Source organism: Cyclopterus lumpus, chromosome 20 (assembly GCF_009769545.1).
Source record: "Cyclopterus lumpus isolate fCycLum1 chromosome 20, fCycLum1.pri, whole genome shotgun sequence".
Classification (NCBI taxonomy): Eukaryota; Metazoa; Chordata; class Actinopteri; order Perciformes; family Cyclopteridae; genus Cyclopterus; species Cyclopterus lumpus.
Genome location: NC_046985.1, coordinates 7,030,256 through 7,057,807, shown reverse-complemented (window position 1 = coordinate 7,057,807; position 27,552 = coordinate 7,030,256). Strand labels below are relative to the sequence as shown.

Sequence of the window (27,552 nt, the reverse complement as noted above, 5' to 3'; positions counted from 1 at the left end):
GGGTATGTTATTTCGAGCAGAAACCTAGAAAATAGGTTGGGGCTTAAAAGGTTAAAAGATGATTGTGTCACTTGTGTAAAGAAGTAATTACCTACCTTCTGTCAAATATACTGTATTTGAACCCAGCATAGAAATGTTCAGGTTCACTAATACACATGCATCCACTCCATGTTCTATGTTTCATAACCAACTTTAAGGAGATGCATACACGCTGTGAGTGGTAAAAAATAACCTGTACAATATTGCACCAACAAGCATGTATGTGATTAGGTGTCCAATAGAAAATACAATAACATTATGATTATGAAACCAGTTATTTAACGTAGTGTACCCTTTTTAACCTTACTACTTACATAACATTCTCCATGCATCTCGGTGAGAGGCGGGTTTAAGCCGCTCGGTATATTGACATGAGTTTCGTCCAATCAAGTCCTCGGAATAGCCGGAACCGGAAATAGTTAAGTTCCCTGTTCCCTGTGTTGTGTTGATTTCTAGAGAGAGAGAGAGAGAGAGCAGGTAAAGAAAACTTGACGTTTGGATTAACCTAAACTGCCTTCTCAGAGTTACTGTCCCCGTCTCACTCCATAAATCAAAAGTCAAAGGTAAACGCTTCTAATTCTCAGATGAGTCTCCTGTAATATGACCCGATGTCAGAAAGAAAAGGGAGAGGAATACACCCCCCGGAAAGTTAGCCTCTCCTCAGTGTTTAGCTGCTCTGCTAGCTAGCTGTAACGGCAACAAAATCAAGTTTCTCACAAATATATGAAGCAGCACAGCGACACATCATCAATAAATGGTTTGGTACGTGCTGTCCCCGTAGCTGCCCGGAGTCAGATCACATAAACGGCTCCGTTTAGCTCCTGACAGCTGCTGAGTCATTAGCTAGCTAAGTTAACCGGCTAGCTAACTATTGTTGCAACCAAACTGAAGCTGTCAGCCGGATAACGAGCTGAAGTTAACCTCCGGTCTTGTCGTTCAAACGTGGCCCACGTTTTCACGTTCACGACTGGTTTTTATTTGTCACATCAATTCCAAACAGCAAACGCAAGGCACTTGCTCCCATGATGGAAGAATCGATTAGCGTTAGCCGAAGTTAATTGCTATTAAATTGAAGCCAAGACACGAGTCATCGGTTGATTTTGTGTGTCATTTAATTTCAGTGTTTGCTCCTCCCTAAATTATTAACGTTGTATAATGACTGCCGTTTCATTTTCTCTTTCAGAAATTCGTGGCAACCTCTGAATCAGTCAATGGGAAAAATCTAACAATGTTTAGCTTTGAGGGAGATTTCAAGACAAGACCCAATGTATCACTTGGAGGAGCAAGTAAAAAGGTAACTGGAGTGAAATGAATCGGTGGCTAAACAGTGTCAACATACCTGCTGTTCTTCACAAATAATTAGTCAAATGTATCATATCCGTGCTTCAGCGATAATCATAACGCATGTTATTGTTTTCGAGTGTTTTCAGGGTTTCTTGTGTTGTTTTTCAGGAGGAGAAAGCTTCTCTGCTGCACCGCACTCAAGAAGAAAGACGAAAAAGAGAGGTGAGTTTTGTCAGTTTTGCTACCATGTTGCACTATCAATTTAAGTCATGTTGCCCTATCAATTTAAGTTAAATGCATGCAGCCCAAAAAGAGTAATATTGAGTTAAATTTCAAGATTGTCTGGTATTAGTCTATTTTGGTTTCACGGTCAAAGATTGTGTGTTCTAAGGTTTGTGCTTTTATTACTTAGGATGAAAGAAAACGACTGAAGAATTCCATTATCATTCAGTCCTACATACGTGGCTACCAAGACTTGAAACAACAGGTAAGTTCGCAAGCACTGGACAGCCCTCTTTTATAAGGTTTCTTTTATTACTGTAAGAATCAAATATTCAGTTTTGTAATCAGAAATTGTATCTGTATCATTAGAGGAAATGGAGGAACAAGGAAAACCACAATCTGTAGGTACTGGTTTGTGTAACTAACTAACATAAGGGGTTTAGCTTGAGTATTGTGAGCCTAAATTTACTTAACATCTGTGAGATGTACCCACTTGATAACTTCCAATGACACTGTCTCTGCTTTCCAAATCTCAATATTTTTCTTTCTACTTTTAGTACATACTGCAACTGCCCTTACGTACGTGCTGTTGCATGCAGTATGCGTTCAATTGGAACATACTACATTGTCGTAACAGTGCACCTTGAACTTTGACCCTCCTGCACATACTGTATATGTGCTGTAAAGAGGTTTGTGCTTCGAAATAGTCAGAAAAACATGCTGGCTCGCAAACTGCAAAATGCAACCGGATGCAGAAGGACAACTTGGTATTGTTTGCATTTGACATACTAGTTTTTGGACAAACTAAATCTTTTTCCAGCACATTAAATAGAATAGTAAAATGGATATTGAAATGCACAGTGTGTGTCAGCTCTCATGAAACCCTTAACATGCAGGTGGCTTATGAAGGGTGCTTCCTCTCATGATCTTGAAGAGGCTTTGGTGACTTAGCCTGTGGTTGAGTCAGTGGGTCAGTCTATCTTTCTTCTGAAAGCTTAATTACAGCTGTTTGAATGCACATCTTTGGCGCATGGTGCCCAAACCTCAAATCAGGAAGTCTGATGATAAACCATTACTTTGCCTTTGAACAGTTTGCTTAAATTCAATGCTCATAACAAGACTGATTACTGTCTTAGATTGATGGATAAAAATGGAAGCCAGGCATTTGTCATAACCATAGTCCCATAGAGAGTACTTTTTTCTGCTTATTGGTAAAAGCATTTGGTCTGTGATGTCTTTTAAGACATGGTACTATTTTCTTACCTGTTGAGCCGTTGAGCCATTGAAAATATGAACTCTGGCTGACTATCCCAACCAGGCAAGTGTGTTATATGTGTGATATTATTCAAATAAGTCTGTGTGAAAAAAGCATTTGCAGTATGTGACCTTTTAACTTTTTCTTCCAGTATGCGATCCAGAGAGCCAGATTTGACGAGTGCGCCGGCCAGACGCAGGGAGGGGGAGCTTCACGTGTCTTGGACGGTCCTGGTCTTTGCCTCTTATCAAGACAACTCATATTTTTCTATAGACAAAGTGTGGATGCACATAGATTGGTGAGAATTACATATATATTTAAGGCTCTTCAATTGCAAGTATATTGATTGTTTCACAGATTACATTATAGTCAGAGAAGTCTGATGTACATCTTACAAATGCTGTCTGTCTGTGTGTTCATACAGATATGGTTGTGCCAGAACCTGGTGAAACACAACAGTCAGTTTGTGAAACTGTTGGTGGGCCCACAAAGACAGACATGTATGTTTCAGATCAAGAGGATCTTAGGCTTCTGCTGCAGGTACAGTTCCCAAAGATAACAAGAATGGATTCCTATCTGCAGTTGTTGTCACAATCTCACCTGTACCTCGTTTTGTCTCCCCAGACTCCTACAGAACTGCAAGGACGACAGTTTAAATGTGACGGTTCCCATGCGGATGCTAGAAATATTTTCTTCAGAGAAAACCTATCTTCCCATTATTCCAGATGCTAACTATGTAGCGTCATTACTCGAGCAGATTTTGCACTATATGGTACAAACAGGTATGTCAAATATAATCAGCATGGACATTACATAAAAAAAACACTCAATGGATGACTATTGTCTTATTTTAATCGTTGCACCAATTCTACACTCGTTACTGCAAACAGGAACATTTGCTGCATATTATGTTTGTGTAAAGTATATCATAAGCGGTTTAAAAAATGAGCTTGTGTCTTGACATCCTTTTTGAATTGTTGTCTCAATCTGTGCTTTCTCCTCAGGATACTACAGGTCGCTGTATATTCTTGTGAATCACAGGCTCCCTTCCAGTCTGGAGTACAGTGATGCTCCCTCTATCCCTATGGCAAGCACACTGTTGGAGCACATCCTCAAACCTCTGCACTTTACCTACTCCTCCTGCACAACAGGCGCAAGGTACATCACCAGACTCAAGTAACTTTCAGATCAGGGTGTTAACACGGATGGTGGCAGGAACCTTTTGGCTATGTGGTGTGCAAAATTCAACACCAAAACGTACATGACAAAGTTTTATTTCAATAAAACGATACAAATAATTATGGATTCAAATTCATTAGTTTTCATTCATGGGCCACCCTTACTAAGTTCTTCACCAAAAACAAATTACCTTGTTGTGTGACCTTCCCCTGGAGGAGGCGAAAAAGCAAATTCCCACCATTGACTATTAATAGAGTATCACATAATAGGATGATAATAACTTAATGATCAACATAAATTTGAAGACACAGTCCCAAATAGCTGCCCTTTGCGTACAGAGAAAAGACAGAGGCATGATAGCAGGAAAGGAAAGTCTTTGTCCCTTGAGAGTTCTTTAAAAAGCATCCATTAAACTGATCAGACAAACAGAAGTTGTTGTCCCCTCTACTCAGTGGTCTAAGCAGTAATTGCTGCAGAGACCAATTTACAACAAGCCATAAAAGGCCCCCAGACTCGCTCGCTCACCAGAGTGCAGAATATCAAGCTGTTTACCCTCAGTTTCAGACATTCTTAATAACAAACGACAGGCGACTTCTTTTCTTCTTTGAAGAAAAGCAAGGCGGGAGTGAGAGAGACTTGTGTACACACTGACTTTCACAGCTAATTATCTGACTTGGCCCACCAGATGTGTGTGACTGGGCCACACAAAGCAGCTCTGTTTGGAGACACAATATTGGAGCACTCGCACAGCAGAAAGAGCAGAGTGACGTTACAACACCCTCTCGTCTTAGCTAATTCATGTGTGAACATTCAGTATTATGATTCATGTAATTGATTTACTTGTCTCGTGTCTGTTTGTCGTCCTACAGGCAGTTTGTATTTGCAGCCTTTACTAAGGAGTTCATCTCTCCGCCGTTCACCGAGCAGATCTTTCACTTCTTTATCCCGGCGCTGTCGGACGTCCGTCTCTCGTTCCCATTCGAAGCCTTCCTGAGCTCCCTCCAGGTCACCATCGGCTCCTCCTCGGCAGCACAGAGCCAGGCGCCGTGGCTGTTTTACTTTGTCCTATCTGCAGGGGAGAACTGTTTAGGTGGGTAATGCAGTGTATGTGTGCACACAGGCCAATGTGTGTACTGCACACCCCACATATACATAGGGCTCATGTGAAGTCAAAACTCTGATTTATAGAGATGAAGATAGGAAAAATACAGTAATGGTGATGTGTGTTGGCAGGCTCTCTATCAGAGGAGGGTCTCCTGCTTTACCTCCGGGCTCTGCAGACGCTCCTCCCGCTGCTGCCCGTGTCGGAGGGCAGCAGCAGGCCGGAAGTTACCAGCGACTCGGAGGACGACGATGACGCTGGCATCCATCCACCATTCAAGCAGGTAAGTTGCACACACAACGTATGTACGTACACACAACATGGTAATATATTTCAAAGATTAGAAGCAATATTAGTTTTGTTGATAAATTGGGCACATGATCAAAACGATTAATCACATTTTATTTTCCCACGGTTATGAAGATAAGATAATTCGTTTTTGCAAAGATCCTCTCCTTTTTGTCTTGTGTCTCAAATGCAGCTCCTCCCTTTAATTTACAGCTGTTTAATATGCAAATGAGAGTTGTCTCATTCTTATGTTGGAGTACTGTTAGAAATATTAATAAATATAATAAAAGTAAGTGTTAAGGTAATTACAATTAAAGCACAGCTCAAACACCCCAAAGAAAATAGTCTGTATGTGTAAAATAAATTCTATGGGTGGACAATTTAAATTGTTACATTTTTAATAAAAAGCTTGATGACCCAAATTAAGGTTGATGCTCTTGACCATTATAATCAATTGATGAAAATGGCAAATAATTATACAAATTAACCACATTTCTAAAATGTGATTTTCCTAATTTCTTTACTGTGTCACAAATCATTTTCCGTTTTTCCCAGTCTTCCAACCCACATGTGTTTCCTTTTCTATCAGGATGACAGCAGAATCTCTGTGCAGCTGATCACAGAGGAATGTGTCCACAAGCTGGACACTAAGCATCAGACTAACGCCCTGTTGAACCTGGTGTGGAGGGATTCGGCCAGCGAGGAGGTTTTCACCATGATGGCATCCATCTGTCACACACTCATGGTTCAGCATCGCCTCATGGTGCCAAAAGTCAGGTACAAATACATGAACCCCATTGTTACTTTATCAGGGCAATGATAAGAAAACTGTATCTAGTATATTCATCAAAAGTAGCAGAGGCTGTAGGCATACTTCCCTAAATACATTTGGTGTTGTACATTTTGTAACTGTAACCAAGGTGCGTCCCGCGGTGTTTCTGAATCCAAACATGAAAACAAAAGAGATGCCATCCTATTTAATAAGGTAACATATTACAGGTCTTGTCGAGATCAGCATTGCGCTCGGAGAGCTTGTTTGCACACCTACCTGATTGAGAGGAAAACTGTGTCTTTATGTGTTTCCGCGCTGTAAGCAGTAATATAAATAACGGTGAAGTGAGGCAGGCAGTTATCAGCGGTCTACGCCCACTGGCATTTACAACTGGCTAAGGAAGCAGGGATGTCAGGAAAGCTGTCAGTTCTGGATGAGGGCAATTACCCCTTCTCAGGTTGATTACATTAGAGCCAGGATGTCAGAGGTGGTATGGGGGGGGTTGGTGCATTGACTGATGGGAGGTGATCCAGACTCAGCTTCGTGGATGGTAAACCTGCTCTAGTTAATTATTAGTGGGGCCAGTTGCTGCTAGTTGATTTAAATGTGCGGCGTGGGGATGCCGATGTATAAAGATCCATAACGCGTTTGCAACTCTCTTCTACTTGAAGATGCGTAAAAAGATGAGCATAAATGTGCTTCCTCAGTAATAAAAAACTGAACACATGCAGCTCGAGTCCAATGGTCAACAAGTAATTTTGAAGTATTGCTTACAAATGGTTGAAGAAAATATAGAATAATTTCAGTCTATATCCCCAATCCCCTTATTTTATTTATTTTACGGCTTCCTCCTTCTCTTCGCTTTTACCATAAATCCTGCCCTTCGTCTTCCATCATTATTGGATATCTGTACAAAATAATTAGCTCACTGAGAAAGATTAATCACTGCGGGAGTGGACGGGATAGCTTTACAAGAGGCTAAGGGGAGCAAATTGCATCCCTGCCTTGATTTACTGCTCTTACAGCAAAAAAAAAGAGAAGCTGGCCAGTCGTCCAGCCAGCCCGGCACACTGCCTTTTTAATAAATATGTAAAATGTCTCATGAAGTTAATTTTCTTTAGAGGACAACTTAAAAAGCTGTACAATGATTCAGGACCCACAACCTATTTTTGATTACTTTGCTAATTGTACTTGCCCAGGTTTGTGTGCACAGTGTAACTTCACTCTGTTTAGTGCTGGATATTTGGTGTAATTTCCCTTTGATAGTTTGGTTTCGACACATTTTCGCACTCCGTTGCTAACGGGGCTCGCCCGGATGAAAGTGAGCGCAGATGAGCTCTGGTCCTTCATTTACTTTTGAATGGTAGCTGTGGTTTTTGTGTTGTCATGAGATAATGGTGTTGATCGTGTTAATACAGAAGTCTGCTAAACAAATGTGTATTTAGGTGGAAACTCGCTCGTTGAGTCTTTATGGTATCAAACCTGACTCGAGCTCCGCTGCTATTTTCTACTGCTGAACAGAGATTATTTCATTACTGTAAAATAAAATGATCGGGTTGTGATTCATCAAGCTGCTTTTCTCACACACACACACACACACACACACACACACACACACACACACACACATGCAGAGGCAACCCCTTTTGATGTCTTGACTTTGTTTATTAGTGGTTCATTCCATGATTGAAATGGGGGTTTGGGTTCTCTCAGGCTGTAAATCAGCCTGTCAGCTGGCATTTAGTGCTTTGTTTCCCATTTCAATCAAACACCCGCATCACTTGTTATGAGCCCACTGCACTACTCCTCGCTTCTCTCCTGAGCCTTGTAGCACTGACAGATGGTGTGTGTGCTCGGCACAAACCATTTTTCAAGCCGTATTGAGGGTTATCTGACACTCGGCCCCTAATGCTCATTTCCATCTCAGGAGTTTTGAATGGGTTTTGGTAGATTGAATGGTGCAATGGGAATTTGAGCATTGACATAGAGATGAGAATATTCAGCAAATGTAGGATTCCCTTTTGCTCTCGCTCTACTTTCTTCCCTTTTACTCTCTTAGCTCTTTTTTTTTTTCTTCTTCACTGACCTTTACTCCTCTCCTATAGTGAGGAAACATGATGCTGCCCTATTAAATGCAAGCATCCTTATAGGTGTCAGCACTGTCACTCTTACACAAGGGTCTATTATATGCAGGGGCACTTTATTTTGCCTTTTAGTTTACTTACCACATTATTGTCACCTGTACTTACCCTCTGTGTAAAAAGCCATGCAATTTAGGAACACACACACACACACACTTGAACAAAGAGCAGCTTCACACCTTGGTGCCACAGCCCGTTGAGTGCAGAGTGACTATAGCAAGGTATGTGGGCCCTCCTTAGTGTTATCATGTAATTCACTGAGTGTGGAAGCATGCTGGCGCTGCGGGGTCACAGCGAGGGCCAGGCTTCCCCTCCTCCTCCGTCCTCCATTGTCATGCTCCCCTTGCCATTAAGTTAAATGGGGCTCCAGCAGGAAGCCAGAGGGCTGTTTATGACCCGAGCTGGGTATCCTCGCCAGCAACTAGTTTACTAATGGAAGGTGCCTCGCCTAAATAAAGCTTAATGGCTCATTTAATCTCTTTTTCGGCCCTCGCAAGGTATAAAACGGGAGAGAAAGACGAATAACATTCTATGAGGGAAATGTTGGTTAACCTTATGGGTGCTTTGGTTAACTGGGCTAATTTAACAATCTCAACATGGCAGACAGATTGCCGGAAAGGGATTTTACTGTTCTTAAAATAGCTCTCTCACTCGTGTTGTCTTGTTGATGAGAGCTGCATCCTTAATCAAAATACATGTTTACATTTAATGTGTGTCTCTGCTTCTCTGTTCTCTTCAGACTTCTGTACAGTTTAGCTTTCAATGCACGTTTCCTGAGGCATCTCTGGCACCTGATCACTTCCATGACAACAAAAATGATCACTGGGTAAGCTAATTGGAAGCAGATTATTGGCAAATCTATCTTTGTGTGACAGCATATGACTCATACTTTCTGCCTGCCCTATCAGCTCCATGGTGCCGCTGCTACAGCTGATCTCGCGAGGGTCTCCCATGTCGTTCGAGGACTCCAACCGCATCATTCCCCTCTTCTATCTCTTCAGCTCCCTCTTCAGCCACTCGCTCATCTCCGTGCACGACAGCGAGTTTTTCGGTCACGAAATGGAAGGTAGTTAACTTTGTCACCTGTTTAACCGGATCTTAAATGTTTGAAATACAATATTCAGAGCAGAGGCGCCATACGAGTGGGCGTTACACTTCCATGACAACGCTGTGGGGTACAGCGTTGTCATGGAAGTGTGGTAACCGTCATATGTGCAGTGCAGAGTTATGGCTTTTAGCTAGCCAGGGGAGCACAATAGAGACTAGCATGCACTAGTGTTCGCCTGGCTATGTAAATAAAGCACAGGGAGGCTCGGATTACAACACATGGAGGAAGCTCAGGACGGCATTACGCCACTCTATGTTTACATAGCTAATAGTTGTGTGTATATAAATACTCTTCAGCTTTTCACTCATTTCTGACAAATGCATACATTGTTGGGGGATCGCCGGGTATTATGAATGTCTAATTGGGACACATCCCACTGGAGCAGCTTATCCTGTGGACACACTCTTCTATCGCCTCCCATTTCCCTCATTTGTTGGTTTTAGCAAAAAATAATAATCGCCAGTTGCTTTCAGCAGTCACACGCTGTCTTGCCGCCATGTAAATGTGAAAATAAATAGCTGTAAAAGACTGAGGACATTCTCCCTCTCAACAGGTCAGACACAGTCCTCCATGATGCCCTTCACGCTGACGGAGCTGGTGACTCTGTCTCGCTGTCTGAGGGACGCGTGCCTGGGAATCATCAAGCTGGCCTACCCCGAGACCAAAACAGAGCACCGCGAGGAGTACATGGCTGCCTTCCGCAGTGTGGGTGTCAAGACAAACACTGCGGTTCAGCAGCGGATCCAGGCCGAGCAGAAACGCTGGGTACAGCTCTTTAAGGTAAACTACAAAGCTGCCTGCTTGTTACAGCTGAAGGTGCATCATATGGCTTTCATATTTGTCAAGTAAATGATGTTTGGTTAGTACGCACGGCAAACAATTTGTTGTCTTTGGTGCCCGTGCTGTCTGAGGAATTCAACTGATGAATACGTTTCTAAGTTTGAGCTCGACGGAAAGCGGTCGGGGGATGATTTCTATTAGGGAAAACATGTTAGTGCTATCGAGAGGCGGCTTCAAAAAAACAACAAACAAAAACGTGCTAGTCTCATGTTCTCTCTGCAATGTCTTTAAAGTGTGTGTGTGTGTGTGTGTGGGGGTGTGTGTGTGTGTGTGTGTGCGCGCGCACTCACACTTTTTCAATTCAAACACACAGGGGCCTGAGTAATAGGAAAAAAATGTTTTCTTTTCCATGCAGTGCCAAACATGGGTACAGTATTTACAAAAAAGCAGTTGGCAGATTGTGCCACACGTGTGGTCACACATGACAAACATGCAAAACCATTTGACCTCTGTGGCAACTAAGCTACCAGCCACTCCATCTTATTAGAGTCATATTACCTCATGACGATACTGTTCTGTTGATACCTAAAAACATGCACCATGATATGTGACACATTAATTAACCTTAGGGATCATCCTTGCGAGGCCTCTCTGTGCGCTGAGCCATAGTGACCTAATGCCTTGCCTGTGTTAGTGGAAATCAAACATGTATGCATGAGCAGGCAAAGACAAGATGGAGCGCTGCCACGGAGGTCATCCATTTGCTATTTACCCAGAAGTAATGAGGCAGCAAACAGCATTAACTTCATTCTCCTTGGTTCTTTTTCTCATCCACACCTGCCTTTCATTTCACCCGTCTCCTCCCCGCCGTTCTCTATCAAGGTAACAAGCAACTTAGTTTCTTGGCTGTTAGTGTTTGACAGAAGGATTTAAAAGTGAACACTGGTGTTCTGCGAAAGGTGGCAAATACGTGAAGAGCATGTCAGAAATATTCATAAAAAATCTGCTTAAAGGCCTCTTGTCAGCTAAAACGACCCATTAAAGAAGTGGGGAGCAGGGGAAATGCATTTTCCAAATTGAACGGTTTGGATTTACAGTCGGTTTAACGCTGCTGACCCTTAACACGCTAATGTTTGGTTCGTGTCATCAGCCGTCCCTCCCCATCTTTTATCACCTCCATTGTCGAGCTATCTATTTAATTGAAAGAAGTTAATTGAATGAAAATGATCAACTAAGCTTGTATTAATATTGCTAATGGAACTTTCTTCTTGGCCATGTTTGGAGAACGGTGTCACGCTGGAGTTTGGGAAAGGCCCATTAAGGCTTGCACTTAACCCGATGGGCTAATTAAGGAATGCTTATTCATTCCCAGAGTCAAGGGGTAGGCCCGCTCCAAACCCATCGCCACGCGCCTTTTACAGCATTTTGCACTCGCCATTATTGCGGACACTGCCTGGCAGTGATTGGTCGAGATTGATTGTCGCTCTATGAAAATAGCCTGCTTTAGAAAAGCACATTTCGATTGAAATAATGTATGCTGGGTATTATGTGGAAATAGACTGGCTGTAACTGTTATGGCAGACATAACATCTCCCTTAACGAATCTTCAGGCAACGACATGCATGCGGTTATTTAGCGGTAGCCATAGCATCAGCAGAGCCCATTATATCCAGTCCAAGGAGGCTCAAACCGGAAGGTAAACGTGCTACTGGAAGGGTCCAATCCTGCATCGAAATCATCTTGGGAAAAGTTGATATTCACATTCTTTATTGTTTACCAAAAAACTATTTATTTTTGGAGAATTGATATATATCACTCATTTGTAAAGCAAATGCAAGTCAATAGAAGTTCAGAAAAAAGCAAACTGGCCACTTCAGAGTACAGAATTTTAACCTACGTCAATGATCACCTGTGAAGCTGTGAATCTCTTCTAATCGGAAGGTCGGCTGTTCGATTCCCAGCCTCCAGTCTGCATGTTGAAGTATCCTCAAGATACTGAACTCCAAATTGCTCGATGGCTGCGTGTCATCAGTGTACGAGTGTACGTGGATTTGCATTGGTTATAAATCCCGATTGGCAGGTTTGCATCTTGCTTGACGGCCGCTGTATGAATGGGTGTAAATGGGTGAATGTTGACATTTGGTGCAGAGCTGCTTTGATTTGTCTGAAGATTAGAAAGTCCGTTTTCTATTTACCACGCACACCCGAAATGGCTCTGTGCATCCTACAAAGTCACAACATTATTTCAAAGGGAAATACCGTTGCAACCCTGAGCCTTCTGCAGGCCGGTCAAGAGCCACGCTGGTACCTGCAGTGAACCGATGCTGCCTGACCGTTTGCATTCTCTGTCCGATGGCTGATGTCAGCAGCAGACCTCACCAGTAATTAACAAGGCTGGACATTGAGGGACGGCACAAGTCGTTTTTCTTTTATAACTAATGGCTGAATTCTCAAATTGCTTTTTTTCCCTTCTCTGAGCGAAGGCACCTCGTCTTGTTGAACAGCCTGAACACAGAAACTCCTCTACAGCAGTGTTGTGCTCTCTACTCTGCAAAGTACTTTAAATGTACAATTCTTCATCTGACAATGAAGGGGGGTTTCGTGTGCCTCTAATTGAGTTTGAGCTGTTAATGTGATGTGTGCCTGTTTGTGTTTGATCTGCTCCGCAGGTCATCACTAACTTGGTGAAGATGGTGAAAGCTCGCGACATTAGACGACCCTTCTGTCCATCAGGTCACTGGCTCTCTGGGGAGGTCAACATCCGCGCAGATAAGGTAACTGACTGTCATCACAGCTGTTTGGATTTTTAATTTGTTCATTGTTAGATGTGCTATTATGGTCGATTTAGAATAAGTGAAAACCTAATAATCTAGAGCTGCGTTCACAAAGCTTGAGTTTAAGAGTTTAACACAGTGGTTAAAGTCAGTAAATATTCAAAGAATTATGGATTTTCTGTAGATTTTTCCCCCGAAAATGAGATTGAATCTTGGTTAGGATTTAACCAAGTTTTTCACATTTCTCATTAGCCCTGAAGACGTGAACAGCTGTTTAGAGGAAGGAGGAGGTCTTTTAAGTAAATAGAGAGGCGGGACAGACATTCATTGGTTAGCTATCCAGTTTAAATTTGCAATCTATATAACACCTTTTAAAAAAGTGACAAAGTAGTTCACACAGATTAAAACCAGAACAGAACCATCTAGATAAATAAAAAAATTAATACATATGAACAATATGAATTTACAAGCAAGTAAGCACAGGTCCAGAAGCAACAACTGACAAGTGGAAAAGTTCATGAAAAGGAGGCTGGAGGATATTTAGAGCTTTGGCAGGAATTTATTGTAATAGATTGATGATCTTATTTTCCTTTCAGGTCACCCAGTTGTACGTTCCCTCTGCGAGACACGTGTGGAGAACGCGTAGGATGGGTCGCATTGGGCCACTTCAGTCAACACTTGATGGTAGTGTAACCTGTTAATTGTTTTGATCTTTGATCTTGAAAACTCTAATACTTATAATTAAAATATATAATAAAAGTAATAGTAGTACAACAGAGTGAAATAATAACTAAGTTAATAAAATAACAATAAAATTGAATAATATTATACAATTTAAATAAGTGAAGAAAAATAATGTTGTGTTATCCAAAATGTCGTACTGGTGTATAGCACGGAGCTACTCCATTGGCAGTGAATGAACATTTAGAATAATATACAGTAATGCATGTGTCAGACTGATGTATAGTCCAGGAAATTATCCTAATTGCTGTCCAAAGTCACCTTCTCCGTGTTTGCTTTTCATATTCTATGGAGCTGTGCATTGATATTATTATTAGGCTCCTTAGTCTATCTATAGCAAATGGAATGAAGCTGTTAGGGTGCAAATTGAACTGTCCTTCAGTATCGGACTAGAACATTATTCTCTCTTAATAAGTGATAATGTATTTTTTTTTTACTGATAATGTAAAAATGTCTTTCACAGCGCCTCACAGGGATAGACACAACAACAAAAAAAACTCTAAAAAGTAATTAGCCTTCCCTGTTTCAACAAAGATATATTACCACATTTTCTCTTCATTACCTCAATTAGGCACTCAGAGGAAAATACAGTGACGCAGGCAGGGCTTCATCCCAGGTTTCTGTGAAGCATGGCGTGAAAACAAGCTGATAACAATGTGTGTATGATCTGCCTAATCCCACTCAGAGGATGTATGGGATACATTCAATTAGTGTGAAAGTACCTGATGAACTCAGGCACATCTGGTCCATGTGTTTGTCTGGCCTTTTCTCATTTCCTTAAATGGACAGGCCCAGGGCTGATGAATGAGCAACGTATTGACCACTCCGAGGCCATATTTCTCTTCAACGAAGGAAACCTGATGGGAAAATGCAGATCAGATTGACTAATTGAGCAGAATAATTGAGCTGCAGTGGACGCAAAAGGAGGAGGGTTAAGAGCGGTTTAGCTATTGTGGCTATTTTAGTTTTGTGGGCTAAACTGTCTAAACCCAGAGTTTAATACAGAAACAAACATCAGCATAATGGATAAAGGCCGGCAGGTGGATGGCAGCTGGACTGTTGGGTTAATTAACGCGGTGTAGAATGGAAATGTCTTTAATGGCTGGCCTGTAACCGGTGGACTGGGTCTTACTTACAGAGCGTAGCAGTGAGGAGGGTAATGATACTGTTGGAGGATTGTTACACACACTTGATGGTGGGATCATCCTCCAGATAAAGTTTCCCAGAGCAAGGCTGTTTATTCCTGTCCACTTGCAGTTGAACCTGACCTTTGAACCCTGTGGAGGAGAAGACCAAAGAATCTTGAGTCAATGTCACTCAATTATGATAAAATCCCAGTAGCCAAGAGAAACAAGTTATTTTCCTATTAAATTACATTTATTTTCTACGATGGAACCATCATGTCCACGTGTTGTTTTTGGAAGTAGTTATTAATACTTTAATAATAAGCGCATTAAAAAAAAGTCAGAGTGCTGCAGGGATGACGTATTTTTGTAGGCCAAACCCTGAAGTTTGTTTTTCAATTGTTAGAAGTAAAAAGCTAAAGTTAGGCTATAAATTAACTACACCGTGGTCACATTTAGCCGCTTCTTAGCAACCGCCTTTTGAAAATGATCATAGAAACAAAATCCCCAGAACAAAAAATGAGACGAAGAAACTAATGTGAAAATGTCCGTGTTTTAGGACTTCAGCACTCCATAATCTCAAAGATTTTCATTTGAATAATTGTCTGTTAAGTCACTCTCTATTGCATGTTTGGGTAGATGAGAACGAGTGATGGGGAAACGCTCTGACGTGTTGAATTGTTCCTTCCGCAGTTGGTTTAGAGCCTCCACAGCTGTCTGTGTCTGAAGAGAGACATCTGGCCATCCTCACAGAGCTCCCTTTTGTGGTTCCCTTCGAGGAGCGAGTTAAGGTAATGCACCACAGTCCTGCACTCAACCACAAAAACAAAGCAGGTGTTGTGTGCTGCATTGGGACGGAATATTTCAGGGCCCTCCAAAGAATGGTTGTTTTCGTCAGAATGAGTGGGTTTTCAAATCGAAGCGTGTCATCGACATTCTGTACATGCAAAAAAATTCATGCAATTATACATCTAATATCGTATTTTGGAAGTGGAACAGTGCTACAGTAGAACATAATGGCGATGCATAATTGTTCCAAGCTATGTGACTGATATTTGGGCACAGTTTTATTATGAAATAAGGCTGACCCGAAGCTTGAAATACAGTTTTCAAATGCAGCCTGTTTTTTTCTTCTTCTTCTTCTTCTTCTTCTTCTTCTTCTTATATATGCATTACTCCAAAAATCCCAGATAACACATGCAATAAGAAATATTCCGTCTATGAAAGTTATTCTTAGACGGAAAGCACTGTTTGTTGTGTGGAGAGAGGCCATGTGCCGGTGTGGCGCTGTCCCGGGTACTGAAACGCAGCAAAGGAGGTCTACAGACAGACTGGTCTTTTATTTTATATGTTGACAAAGGCTGCAGTCTATTTATTTATTTATTCATTTGTTTATAGGCCTACGTGTGAACAAATTAGTTTTATGGACTATTGCTTTAATTAGTTTGATTATTGCACATATTGAAGCCATTTTCTTCTGATTCAGTCACTACATTGTAGTCCTCATCACTAATTTGACAATTTAATAGTTAAGAAAATAATGACTGCAAGTTTGATGACGCCATGAACTATTCATCCTGTGTACTATTGGGGTAACAATGGTTAATTTTGCCAGAACTATCCACAGGATGTTGAGCAAACTTCCACTTGGCGTCTAGTCAGATGCGTGGATAGTGGTACAGATAATGTCCTTATGCTTTTGTTTTTCTCGCTTAATTGTGTCTCATACCCGCCTTGATCTTACTTGTCCTTGCTTAGTGGTGCCTCTTTGTTTTTTTATTTTTTTTGATCACCATTCTTTTTATTCCCTTTTCCCACCTAATTTTTGTCCTCTTTGGCTCTAAACTAGTAACATGAATGCTGATCAAAGACAAAGGATGCGTGATATATAGTTCAATCCATACTCGGAATTAAACGTTTTTACAACTCAAAGGATTTGTCACTGACCCTGCCACCGGGCTAACATCTGTCTTGTAGATCTTCCAGAGGTTAATCTACGCTGACAAACGGGACGTGCAGGGGGACGGGCCATTCCCCGATGGCATCAGTGTCACCATCAGACGCAACTACATCTATGAAGATGCCTACGATAAACTCTCTCCAGAAAACGGTACGGCTGGCGTCACAGTTTCAATGAAATGCTTTTTGACGTATGCCTTATTTGTTGTGTCAAATACCTCACGTATACAACAAATAATGCACACGTCATGGCCAATACACTTGACGTAGTGTCGCAGTGGTATTTCCCTTCATTTATTTCCAAGATGACGAGAGGAGAGAAGGCACGCAGTAGCAGATGTTGACTCTGACGCTGATCTGCTCCTTATGCTTTATACAATCTCAAAGGTTCCCGTTAGCATTAAAGATGAAGGTTAGCTTTCTCCTTGTGCCGTATTGAATTTCGGTAAAGCATAATTGTGATTCCGATTATTATAATGGAACACATAAAAGCTGAATCAATTATTTTAAGTCACCTCTTTTGTGTTTGAATTTGAAAGGGCACTTCAGTGGGGGCAATCTGATTAAAAAGAGTAGTAGGGGACCTGGGCTGAAGACATGATCTATATCATTTATGTGTCTATAAGTTATCGCTGCCTTGATTTATCACTGTACATTAATTATTCTGAAAGATGACCTCTTATAGAATTTGATTTCAATATTCTGCAGGTCAAGAAAGAGCTTCCTTGCGCAATGTTTGTTTTGCAAAACAAGGGGAGATTTAAATGGTATTGGAATTCTATTTTTACATTTTTCATCCATTTTCTCTATTTACAGGAATGATCAGATTAGATCAATACTTTGGAGTTAAAAATGTAATTCTGAATTGTACAATAAATCAACTGGATAACGCTGAGGCAGTGATGGTAAAAAAAATAAATAAAGGGAGATCAAACCAAAAATAGACATTTATGGATTTCCTGGTTGAATAATTATACTTATGTAAAATAAATATCAGCCTTTGTCAGCTTTCTGTTGTTATCACATTAAGACACCCTGTAAACTCAAAAATGGGAAGTGTTAAATTAAAACACACCTCAAAGCAAAAGCTTAAAGTAAAAATGTCTCATTGGCCAGATTTAATTTAATTAGTGAGAGAATACTACAGCTGTAACTTGCAATTTTGCAAATAGTATTTTAAATTTAAGGGTCAGTTCATAAAACCTGAGGTTATATTTTACAGGGATTTACACTAGATGCGGCATCCTAAATGAAAAAAGACGACATACCTGTAGGTTAAACTGTAGTTATACTATATACTCGTTATATATATATATGAATTGTGTGTGATAAAATGTGTATTTTGGATTATTTTTAAATTTTACGAACCAATGTGATTTCCATTAAAACATGTTTCTTACTTTCCTAAATATAATGTCAGACACACATTTAAGTGAGTAGCTTTAAGACTTCAAGTGGATGTGATTAATTTTTAAAAGGTAAAAATTAACCTGAGGTTGTGTCCAAGCCTGTAAAATGTGAGGATGGGATTAGAACCACGAGAGACTGGGGAGGGAACCATCAACTATTAGAAAAGGCTCGACTGTTTGACTTGATTCTCTTGCTGGAAATGGCTCTACAATGGATGTGAAGTAAAGAAGGAAAATCCCAAAAGGTCTTGGTCATAAAGTTCCATTTTATTGTCACCATTAACCTGATTGGATGATGTTTATTTTGTCTCTTTTTTTTTTTTTTTGTTCCTCCATAAATCCCTCCTCGTGCTCTGTGTCATCAGAACCTGACCTGAAGAAAAGGGTTCGAGTCCATCTGCTTAATGCTCACGGTCTGGACGAGGCTGGCATTGACGGCGGCGGCATCTTCCGTGAGTTCCTCAACGAGCTCCTGAAGTCGGGCTTCAATCCCAACCAGGGCTTCTTCAAGACGACCAACGATAGCCTGCTGTATGCCAACCCCGCGGCAGAGATGCTGGTCGGAGACTCCTTTACGAGGCATTACTACTTCCTGGGCAGGATCCTCGGAAAGGTGAGCCTCCAAAATAAAATCGCATCATGAGTTTAGATATTCCCATGTCCTTTTTAACAACCCTAAAATCCCCAAAACAATGAAGAATATCTGAAGATTCTATAGCTGTTGGTCAAAAATATATAGAAAAAAATAAGGACATTTGTGAGATTTAATCTCAGACTGCCTGACTTTCACGGATAACACGTCATTTAAAATCATTAGCAGCCTGTGTGTGTCAAGGTTGCTCTCGCTGCTTATATCAATTTAGAGGTTGTTTTAGTTTGTTCTAGAAACTGACAATGTTTAGAGAAATTGCCGTCATTTGTTTCTCGGGGTAAGAACTTTTAACCCGGCACTCTTGCATGCTTTAGTTTCATCAATTAGCCCTGTGCATAATCTGTTGACGGCATTGTTTTTCTGTCGCTTCCTTCCTCCGATGGCACTATTTATTAGGGCCTAATGTTTCTAAATCATCCTTAATGCATGTGGTAGTGATTGTTTATCATGATGCCTCCCTCTAGGGGGGGATGGGGCGGCGGCTATCATCTCAACCCGAAGAAGAATTGCCTCATGACAAGCGGTCGCCTCTCAATTAGGGCTTCCATTAGCCGATGATTCCTACCTCTTGTTTGTGTAGTGATTGCATTTGGCTGGCACTAAATCAGTGAGCCCACACAGGCGGGACATAAATAAGCCTTCAAAGCATGTGGTAATAGCATTTTGATCTGTTTTACAGTCGGGAACATCCAGGTCTCTTTACTGTTGCTCGGTCCGAAATGGTCTGGTCCACTTATCAGCGAATCGTAACTCCCTCCTCCTCCTCCTCCTCCTTCTCCTTTTTTCTTCTTCTTCTTCTTCTTCTTCTTCTTCTTCTTCTTCTTCTTCTTCTTCTTCTTCTTCTTCTTCTTCTTCTTCTTCTTCTTCTTCTTCTTCTTCTTCTTCTTCTTCTTCTTCTTCTTCTTCTTCTTCTTCTTCTTCTTCTTCTTCTTCTTCTTCTTCTTCTTCTTCTCCTCATCCTCGTCCTCGTCCTCCTTCTCCTTCTTCTGTATTCTTTAAAAGTGATAAATGATCAATCAGCAGCTGGAAGCTCTCCGCCCCCACTCCCTAGATATTGTGCTCTTAATAGCTAATGGTTCAGGCAATTAAGAAAGGGGAAATTAATTTGAATTTGACTTTCAATTAACCCTACCTTAAGTTCCTCTTTCACCATAAAAATGGACGTTTGAATGGCCATCTGAGAGGTGTATTGATATTTGTTTAGTGCCGTTATAGCCCAGATAAAAGGCACCCGTTTATATAGATTGGGATTGCATCACCACTGCTGCAGTGTGCACAGTGCACATTGCGGCTCAAAGGACACAGGAGATTAATATTGTTAATTAATGTCCGAGGCGTGCCATTGTTGTGGAGGTGATGTATTACAGGCAGGAGTGGCTTGTCTAGGGTACTCACTGAAATGGGATTGAACATCAGAATAGAGGCCGGCCATCATCCTTCTTCCTCACTTGTCCACCCACCTGTCAAGCAGAAAGATTTAAGCCACAAATGGTGAAACGTGAAAACAGGTTTCTTTGCTCCTGTGGTTCTATCCCTCCAGACTTCAGACTGAAGAGTTCATTTATTCTTGATTTGAGTGTTTGCTGACATGGTCATGTCAAAATAGCATTTCTCATTATGTATTATGACCGGCAGGAGGTTCTCTTTGTGCCTCATTCGTCTCTCATTAGTACAAAACCTCCAACCTCATCAGCAGTGGCCTCTCCACAGTAAACTGCGAGGGTGAGGAAAGTCTCCTTTTCCTCCTACTCCTCCTCCTCTTGCCTTACTCTGCATACTTCTCACTGATCTCCAGTGGCTGATAGTTTCCTTTAGAGGTGTGTGAGGTTGGCACCCCATATTAATAGAGATGCGTTTGAATGGCATTATAACTTTATTGATTCTTAATGCTGTAAATAAAGGAATGTATTTGGCAGTTAACAGAATGCACCTGCAATATTGTTGGAATTTATTCCACCTGATGGTGCCGTGATCCGCTTTAATTGCGTTGCCACTGCACTCACTTATATTAAAAGGCCCGGGCCATAAGAATTAATTCAGTCATTTTGGCACAATTTCTGGCAATAAACACTCATAAATAAAGTGTGTGGCATTGAAAAAATAAGGCTACAGGTTTTTTTCCATATACTTATTGCTGCCTCTTCCCGGCATAAGTGTTATTGATAGGTTTCAAGGGGCCACACGGCGCATATGTTCTGAAACGAGCACCGGCCACGAGAGAAATACTAAGTGGATTATTTTGCATAAAAAATAGACAATGTTTGAAGTTGGGCAATTAACCTGTGTTTAGAAAATAGCCGTGATTTATGCGTGCGTGTGTGTTTAAGATGCATGCATTATGGAAATCCTCTAGATTTATAATCCATTTAGCTGATGTGGTCAGGGTTTTTAGCACTATCATTTATAAAGACCTGTATATTTTAATGCCTCCAACGGGCTCTTTTTCGGACTATTCCAGTACATTAGCTTTGGGTTTTATGAGTCACCGGCCCAGCTGTGGTTCTTAATGGCATCGGAGGTCAAGGTGAGAATTGGCATTTATAAAGTTTGAGGCCTGTGAGTTTCAGATAGATTGTGTTTTCAGATTTTGCTCCCAGACACTCTGTTGTGACCATATTTACTTATCTTATCGCTTGATTCTATAAAATGAGATTAGTAGGCAAATATAATGTTGTATAATGTTTGTTGTAATCAGATTTTTGAATATGTACTTAATAATGTAATGCTTGCCACTTGATGCGGGCTGCAGTCCACTTAGTTATCTTGGTTATTTAATCATCATGTTTTATTCAGTGACACCCAAGCAATAAACAATTGCTGTAGTTAATGCTCCTAGCATTTCCTCATTTGCGCTGATTGACTGATGTTCAGGGGGGAATTTACAAGAATTAAGTGTATCCTTGTCCTGCAGTTGTCCTCCAGTTGACAGCCACACTTTTCTACAGGCTCTGTACGAGAACATGCTGGTGGAGTTGCCTTTCGCCAGTTTCTTTCTGTCCAAGCTGTTGGGAACCAGTGCCGAGGTGGACATCCACCACCTGGCATCGTTGGACCCGGAGATGTACCGCAATCTCCTCTTCCTCAAGAGCTACGAGGGTGACGTGGAGGAGCTGGGCCTCAACTTCACTGTGGTCAACAACGATCTGGGGGAGGCTCAGGTGACTAGGCTTGGGGGGCAGGGTGGGATGGAGTCGGATAAATGATTCACATGTTCTTTTCTATTTTTTTCCATCTCTATTTCTCCCCCAGTCAGTACATCTCATTCAGCCATCTTTCCTTCCTCCTGTTTAGTTCCTCTTTGTTGCGTTAATAATTCATTTCCCTCACGATGAACCACTTTTCAGCTCTGAGAGAGATAAAGCACGTCGCCGCGGTTGCTCTAAGCTCTGCTGCAGCGCAGAGAACACAGCAGCTCTGTTGACCTTGCCACCTGCCATCCACCCCCTCCTCCCTGAAATGATCCCAGAACACGCCTGACAGAAGCAACTAGCTGCTTTTAAGCACGTCCCCTCCGAAGCTCAAGGCTGCAGAGACGAGCCGCCAGCAGCACTCTGAGTCACCTGGGCCCAGACCGGCACTCTACCCGGAGCCCCTGTTTGCTCAGGGCCGTATTAGCTCTTCTCAAACAACACCTGAAATGGCCGAGTTACAATGTAGTCCTCCTGGTCGCAAGTAGGGCATTGCAAACACGATAGGGAAAACAATTTGCGAAAGATTAGGCACACACCCGGGAGCAGTCTGCCCTGCATTTGCCCTCCTGAGATAGCCAAAGCAAGCAAGATAAGGAAGGTAATTCTCTTACATTAGCACATAATCAGAATCCACTGTGGGGGGAGGAAAAAAAGGCTGAAAACGATTACCCGTCAGAGGACAGCCTGCTGTACGTAGAATTCAGGGGATGGACAACATATGGAGAGCCTTACTTTATAATGCAATCGGATTTAATATCGCTGGATTGAACACCTTTTGTGAGGCTTATCAATCAGTTATTGTCAAGACTGCGTCAGAGAGGTTGTTGCCATCGCTGTTGTGAATTTTGACTGCAGTTTGTTCTGTTTAACAAACATCGTGTTCATTGTCTGTGACAGTCAACGTGCTCTGGTTTATCAAAAACGTTTTGCATTTTAGAAATATACAGGAAGGTAGTGAGTAGATCATGAGCACACTGGATCAATACTCCCAAAGCTTTATTGGACTGAAAAAATGCAACGTTTCGATCTTATTTCCACTGTGCTCCATGTCGTAGTTGGACGTCATAGAGGTGTGTGTATATAAAAGCACAAGAGCAACATTAAAATACGGAATATAATGACATGAGACATTACCCGGCATTATTCTGACAATAGGCTAAATTACACACTTCCTATTGTTCTAAAAGTGGTCCATTAAATGAGCTACATACAACCCTGCCTACACAACTGTCTTTACAGGGCCAGTGTTTGTTTTGCCTTCAACAGTAACAGGCGGTAACTATTCAGTCTTTTAGCCCTGTAACCTGCTTCATGCTGCTTTGAAAACATTCAAACTCGGTGACGTCAAATAGGAGCTAGTCCAAATAAAAGAAACGGGACATGAACGTGTAATTGTTCCCAAAGTTACTAACTCCCAGTTGTACAACTAAGTAGTTTAGTTCTTAAAGCACAATATCGCATATGATGCAGGAACATTTCCCTGGAAAACGGATGGTTTTGTCCCCCTTGCAGCCGCGATGATGTCGTCACACACCCAGCTTTATGAACAGAGATGAGCACATCATATCAAGTGCTAACTGCTCTATAGCTAATGAAAGGAGAACTCGAGGCCAAATGGTATTGGACCAGATGTTCATTGGATGTGCTATATTTAGACACACTGAAATGTACTTAACCACACACAGACGCACACACATACGCTCACATTGAGCCGTACCTTTAATCAGAGTGCTGTTGGAAAACATTTTAATTTCCTTTCTGTGATTGGATTTAATCCACCTGGAACAATTAAAGCACTTTGTTTGTTTGTTGGTCATCTGGCACCCTCGGCAGACACAATAATAAACATACTATGATCTGCATAATAAAGTATGCAGTATGGCTTCAGTCATGTTATATTTAGATATAACGAAGCCACACTGTGAAATACAGGAACTAAACTGTGGGGAAACTTGTAAAAGCGTGGAGCCTTTTTGACGCAGGTGGTTGAGCTGAAGCTGGGAGGCAAAGACATCCCTGTGACCACAGCCAACCGGATCGCCTACATCCATTTGGTGGCTGACTACAGACTGAACAAGCAGATCAGGCCTCACTGCCTGGCCTTCAGACAGGGCATCGCCAACGTGGTCAACCTGGAGTGGCTGCGCATGTTTGACCAGCAGGAGATCCAGGTACGCTGCACAGGACGAGCAACGCTGTCCATCAACTTGACACGTATAAAGTTTCTAATATATATTTATCTATGTAGGTGCTGATATCTGGGGCTCTTGTGCCAATTTGTCTTGATGACCTGAAGAATTTCACAAACTACTCAGGTAGGAGATGATGTTAAAAATAGTTACTGTATGTTCCTTATATGGGTACACCAGCAACTTTGAGTCCCTATATTCTCAAGCTCCAAACACACTCAATCCTACACTCCCCACATAACTTAACTCAATAGCATCTCTTTTTTTAGACCCTCCATGCTTAGCAAATACCCATGTCCTTAAAACCTGACACCTCCAGTGGAACAGACACGTATAACAAAGAGCTTGCAGACCAAGCTGGAGTCCCTTCACTTCACAGACTAATAGATATGAGTCTGGGTAGACTAATATAATTGTTCCTCATTGTAATCTCCTTTAGGCGGGTACTCTGCCACACACCCAGTCATCCTGATCTTTTGGGAAGTGGTCGATGGCTTCACAGACGAGGAAAAGCGTAAGCTGCTGAGGTTTGTCACCAGCTGCTCCAGACCTCCCCTGCTCGGATTTAAGGTGAGGGTTTACCAGACTGGAACTCGGCCCTCACTCCATCTTTTCTTCCTCCGATGTTGTACTCCATGTATCCTCCATTATTGGCAGGTTTTCCAAACTCAAGAGAAGGGAATGTTCCTTCTTAATGGGCTTGCAATGAAAATACCTGAACTGATAACAGCCCTCAAAACGATCATTTTCAAATTAGGCGGCGATAAGAACGAGCCAGTGTGGTGAGGTCTTATCTCCACTTCCACTGTTGTTTTATAGTTCATGACCTTCCTCTGTTGAAGAACTCCTTCTGCAGCCCTGTATGTGTGGGCTTGGTTGGAGATCCTGGCTGGACAAATATTACAGCTCAGAACTCGGTAGCACGTTGAACGTTTGAACGTTTGCCCTCTGTGTGACATGGCAGAAAGCAGCAGTTTCCTATAAAACGACCACACAAGGGAACGATATCCCCGTACGTACGTCTAAACATTGTTTCAGCAGTGCTGAATCATTATTGCTCCTATTTCTGAAATGATTTCCTAATTGGAAGCTGTTTCACTTTCTCACTGACTTGATTTGTGGTACACTTAGGTAGTTTGAGATGGGGGAGGGAGACAGAACGTGTTGCTCGGGCCATTAAAGAGTTTTTATGTGTCTTACTCCATCTAACCAGAAGCTGTAATCATCATATGATTGGTTTTAGTACTCTTTATGACTGTCATTAGTTAAGAAAACCGAATTGCAGTTCTGCAGTAGACTAAGGGAACAAAACTCTCCTTAAAATCCTTTGCAGTACTTTTTCTCAGGGTTTGAGAGTTGCCTTCCCATCTCATTTAATCAATTTGTCTTTGGCCCGTGTGTAGATCCTTGTCTCTTCTCTGGGCAGGCTAGGGCCGTAATTCGTGGGGGAGCGGCCCCTGACCCGGCCCTCAGCCTGAGCCAGCTAAGCCTTAATTAGCTGTCATGAAACGGCCCAGGATTCATTAGAGGAGAAATAGCTCTGTCAGGAGAAGCCATTTAAAAAAGATGATGGAAACTCTCTTTTTTTCCAAAATGATAGCCGCGGTAATGGCGCTTTCTCAATAAGCAACGATAGTTTAATACGGTAATTGTCAGAGAAATGGGGTCATTACAGCTAAGCCCCTGAAGGGCCATTTAATCGGGCGAGTATGGCCGCTAACTTTTAAATAGCAGGATGAAATCAGGGTGGAGGAGTTTATTTTGTCAGCTTGGCTCGTGATGGAAACGGTCAGTGTCACAGTCTACAGATGAGGTGGCCTCATCACAAGGACGCTTGATTTAAAAAAAAAAAAAATGCCAGATAGACAACATGAAATGACCATTCCTTCAGTGTCTCATCCGAGGGTCAAACCGTGGGCCCGTTTCCCACTCAGTACCCTTCAAGCGCTAACCTGATTTCCAAAATTTATATTTGCACTGTATTAGCTGAACGCTTAATGGCTCTCTTTTAACATTTATCCCCTTGTGGAAGGTGACATTTATTGCCTAATCTGGATTGCTTTGGCCGTCACACGGACACGAGTTGATTCTCGCCTCATTATTCGTCTGTCTCTGAACGCCTCCGATTTTTATTTGTCGGGTGCTTATTAACCGCTTACGTTTGCACACAGGAGCTTTACCCGGCCTTCTGCATTCACAACGGCGGCGACGACCTGGAGCGCCTGCCCACCGCCAGCACGTGCATGAACCTGCTCAAGCTCCCGGAGTTCTGCGACCAGCACCTGATGAGGAACAAGCTGTTGTACGCCATCGAGTCCTCTGCCGGCTTCGAGCTGAGCTGAGGAGGGGCCGCAGGCTTCTCTGCCCCGGTATCCACGGACTGCCGCCACAGAAGTGGCTTGGGAGAAAAGGACTCCGTTCAGAGTCACACACAAAAAAAAAAAGAGAGAGAGAGTAGGGAAACAAACGATGCACTGACCTGCCTGATTTACTGTGTTTGTGTGTGTATGAGTGTGTGCGTGCCAAGCCGAGGAAATGATCACACACAGACTGGAGCAAAAGGGGTGCAAGGATGAAGCGGGGTAGGAAGCCTTTTTTTTTTTTTTTTTTTTTTTTTAATATATCTATCCTTGTTGCTTTTAAGTAATTTAAATGTTTAATCACAGCGATGGGGGTTGAATTTAGCAGGACATGCGCTGAGACATGAGTAGCAGCTGCTCTCTTGTGTAATGGAACATGAACGGGCAGTTATTTTTCACCAAAGATTAAGTGGCATCGCATAAAAAGGCAATATAACGACAGAGGGACTCTAAAGCCACCGTTGTGGTGTGCCAAGGGCTGCAGGGGTGGAGGAGCTTTTGGTGCATAGCCATCATGTATCTACATGTAGAGGTCATCGATACTCCAGTTTTTGCGATTTCTGCTATGATTATTATCACGAGAAATAACCGTTGTGTCCGATAACCATACCGTAACTCACGCGCACACACACACATACACACACACACACGCCATCTGAAGTGTGGAAATGGCTCATATTGCTGGACTAAATTTGAGGAAAGTATTATATGATTATGGATTTGTGAATATGTATATGTTTACAATTGCTCTTGTATTATTCATTTATTCAGTATTTGTACAGGTTTGTTTTTTCTTTTCTTGGTGCGCCTCGTGTTTTCACACATGCTCGCTAAGGTGAACAATCTCTTCCCCGGTCAGCAGCTTGAAGTTTGCTCTTTGGGAGCACCAACCACGTCACGTTGATAACGTGCACAAAAATGATCAGTGTACCAACGGGGTGAAAAAAGGAGTGTACGGAAATAAACCCACTTTTCTTTTTGCA

At 42.0% G+C, this 27,552-nt stretch overlaps 1 protein-coding gene across 2 annotated transcripts; it reads left to right on the top strand.

Moving 5' to 3' along the window:
- Nucleotides 1–452: 452 nt before the first annotated feature.
- Nucleotides 453–27,552, top strand: ube3c (ubiquitin protein ligase E3C). Of its 2 annotated transcripts, none has more exons than XM_034559983.1 (24): nt 453–602; nt 1,223–1,333; nt 1,492–1,545; nt 1,736–1,810; nt 2,952–3,098; nt 3,225–3,340; nt 3,425–3,582; nt 3,805–3,958; nt 4,849–5,069; nt 5,213–5,364; nt 5,959–6,146; nt 9,022–9,108; nt 9,191–9,348; nt 9,944–10,170; nt 12,840–12,944; nt 13,541–13,628; nt 15,503–15,600; nt 16,787–16,919; nt 18,543–18,790; nt 21,775–21,987; nt 24,003–24,191; nt 24,269–24,335; nt 24,649–24,779; nt 26,381–27,552. In XM_034559983.1, the coding sequence occupies exons 2-24, from the start codon at nt 1,268–1,270 to the stop codon at nt 26,549–26,551; spliced, it is 3,246 nt and encodes a 1,081-aa protein (XP_034415874.1). In that variant the 5' UTR covers nt 453–602; nt 1,223–1,267; the 3' UTR covers nt 26,552–27,552. The 2 variants fall into 2 exon arrangements, with proteins under 2 accessions (XP_034415874.1, XP_034415876.1); XM_034559985.1 differs by having other exon boundaries at nt 470–516.

What these genes read in the sequence shown, in the direction of transcription:
- ube3c (XM_034559983.1), top strand. Translation starts at nt 1,268, where the DNA reads ATGTTTAGCTTTGAGGGAGATTTCAAGACAAGACCCAATGTATCACTT. An exon ending in TAAACTCTCTCCAGAAAACG is followed by an intron (nt 16,920 to 18,542) that starts GTACGGCTGGCG and finishes CTGTGTCATCAG; the next exon opens with AACCTGACCTGAAGAAAAGG. An exon ending in TTGACCAGCAGGAGATCCAG is followed by an intron (nt 24,192 to 24,268) that starts GTACGCTGCACA and finishes TTATCTATGTAG; the next exon opens with GTGCTGATATCTGGGGCTCT.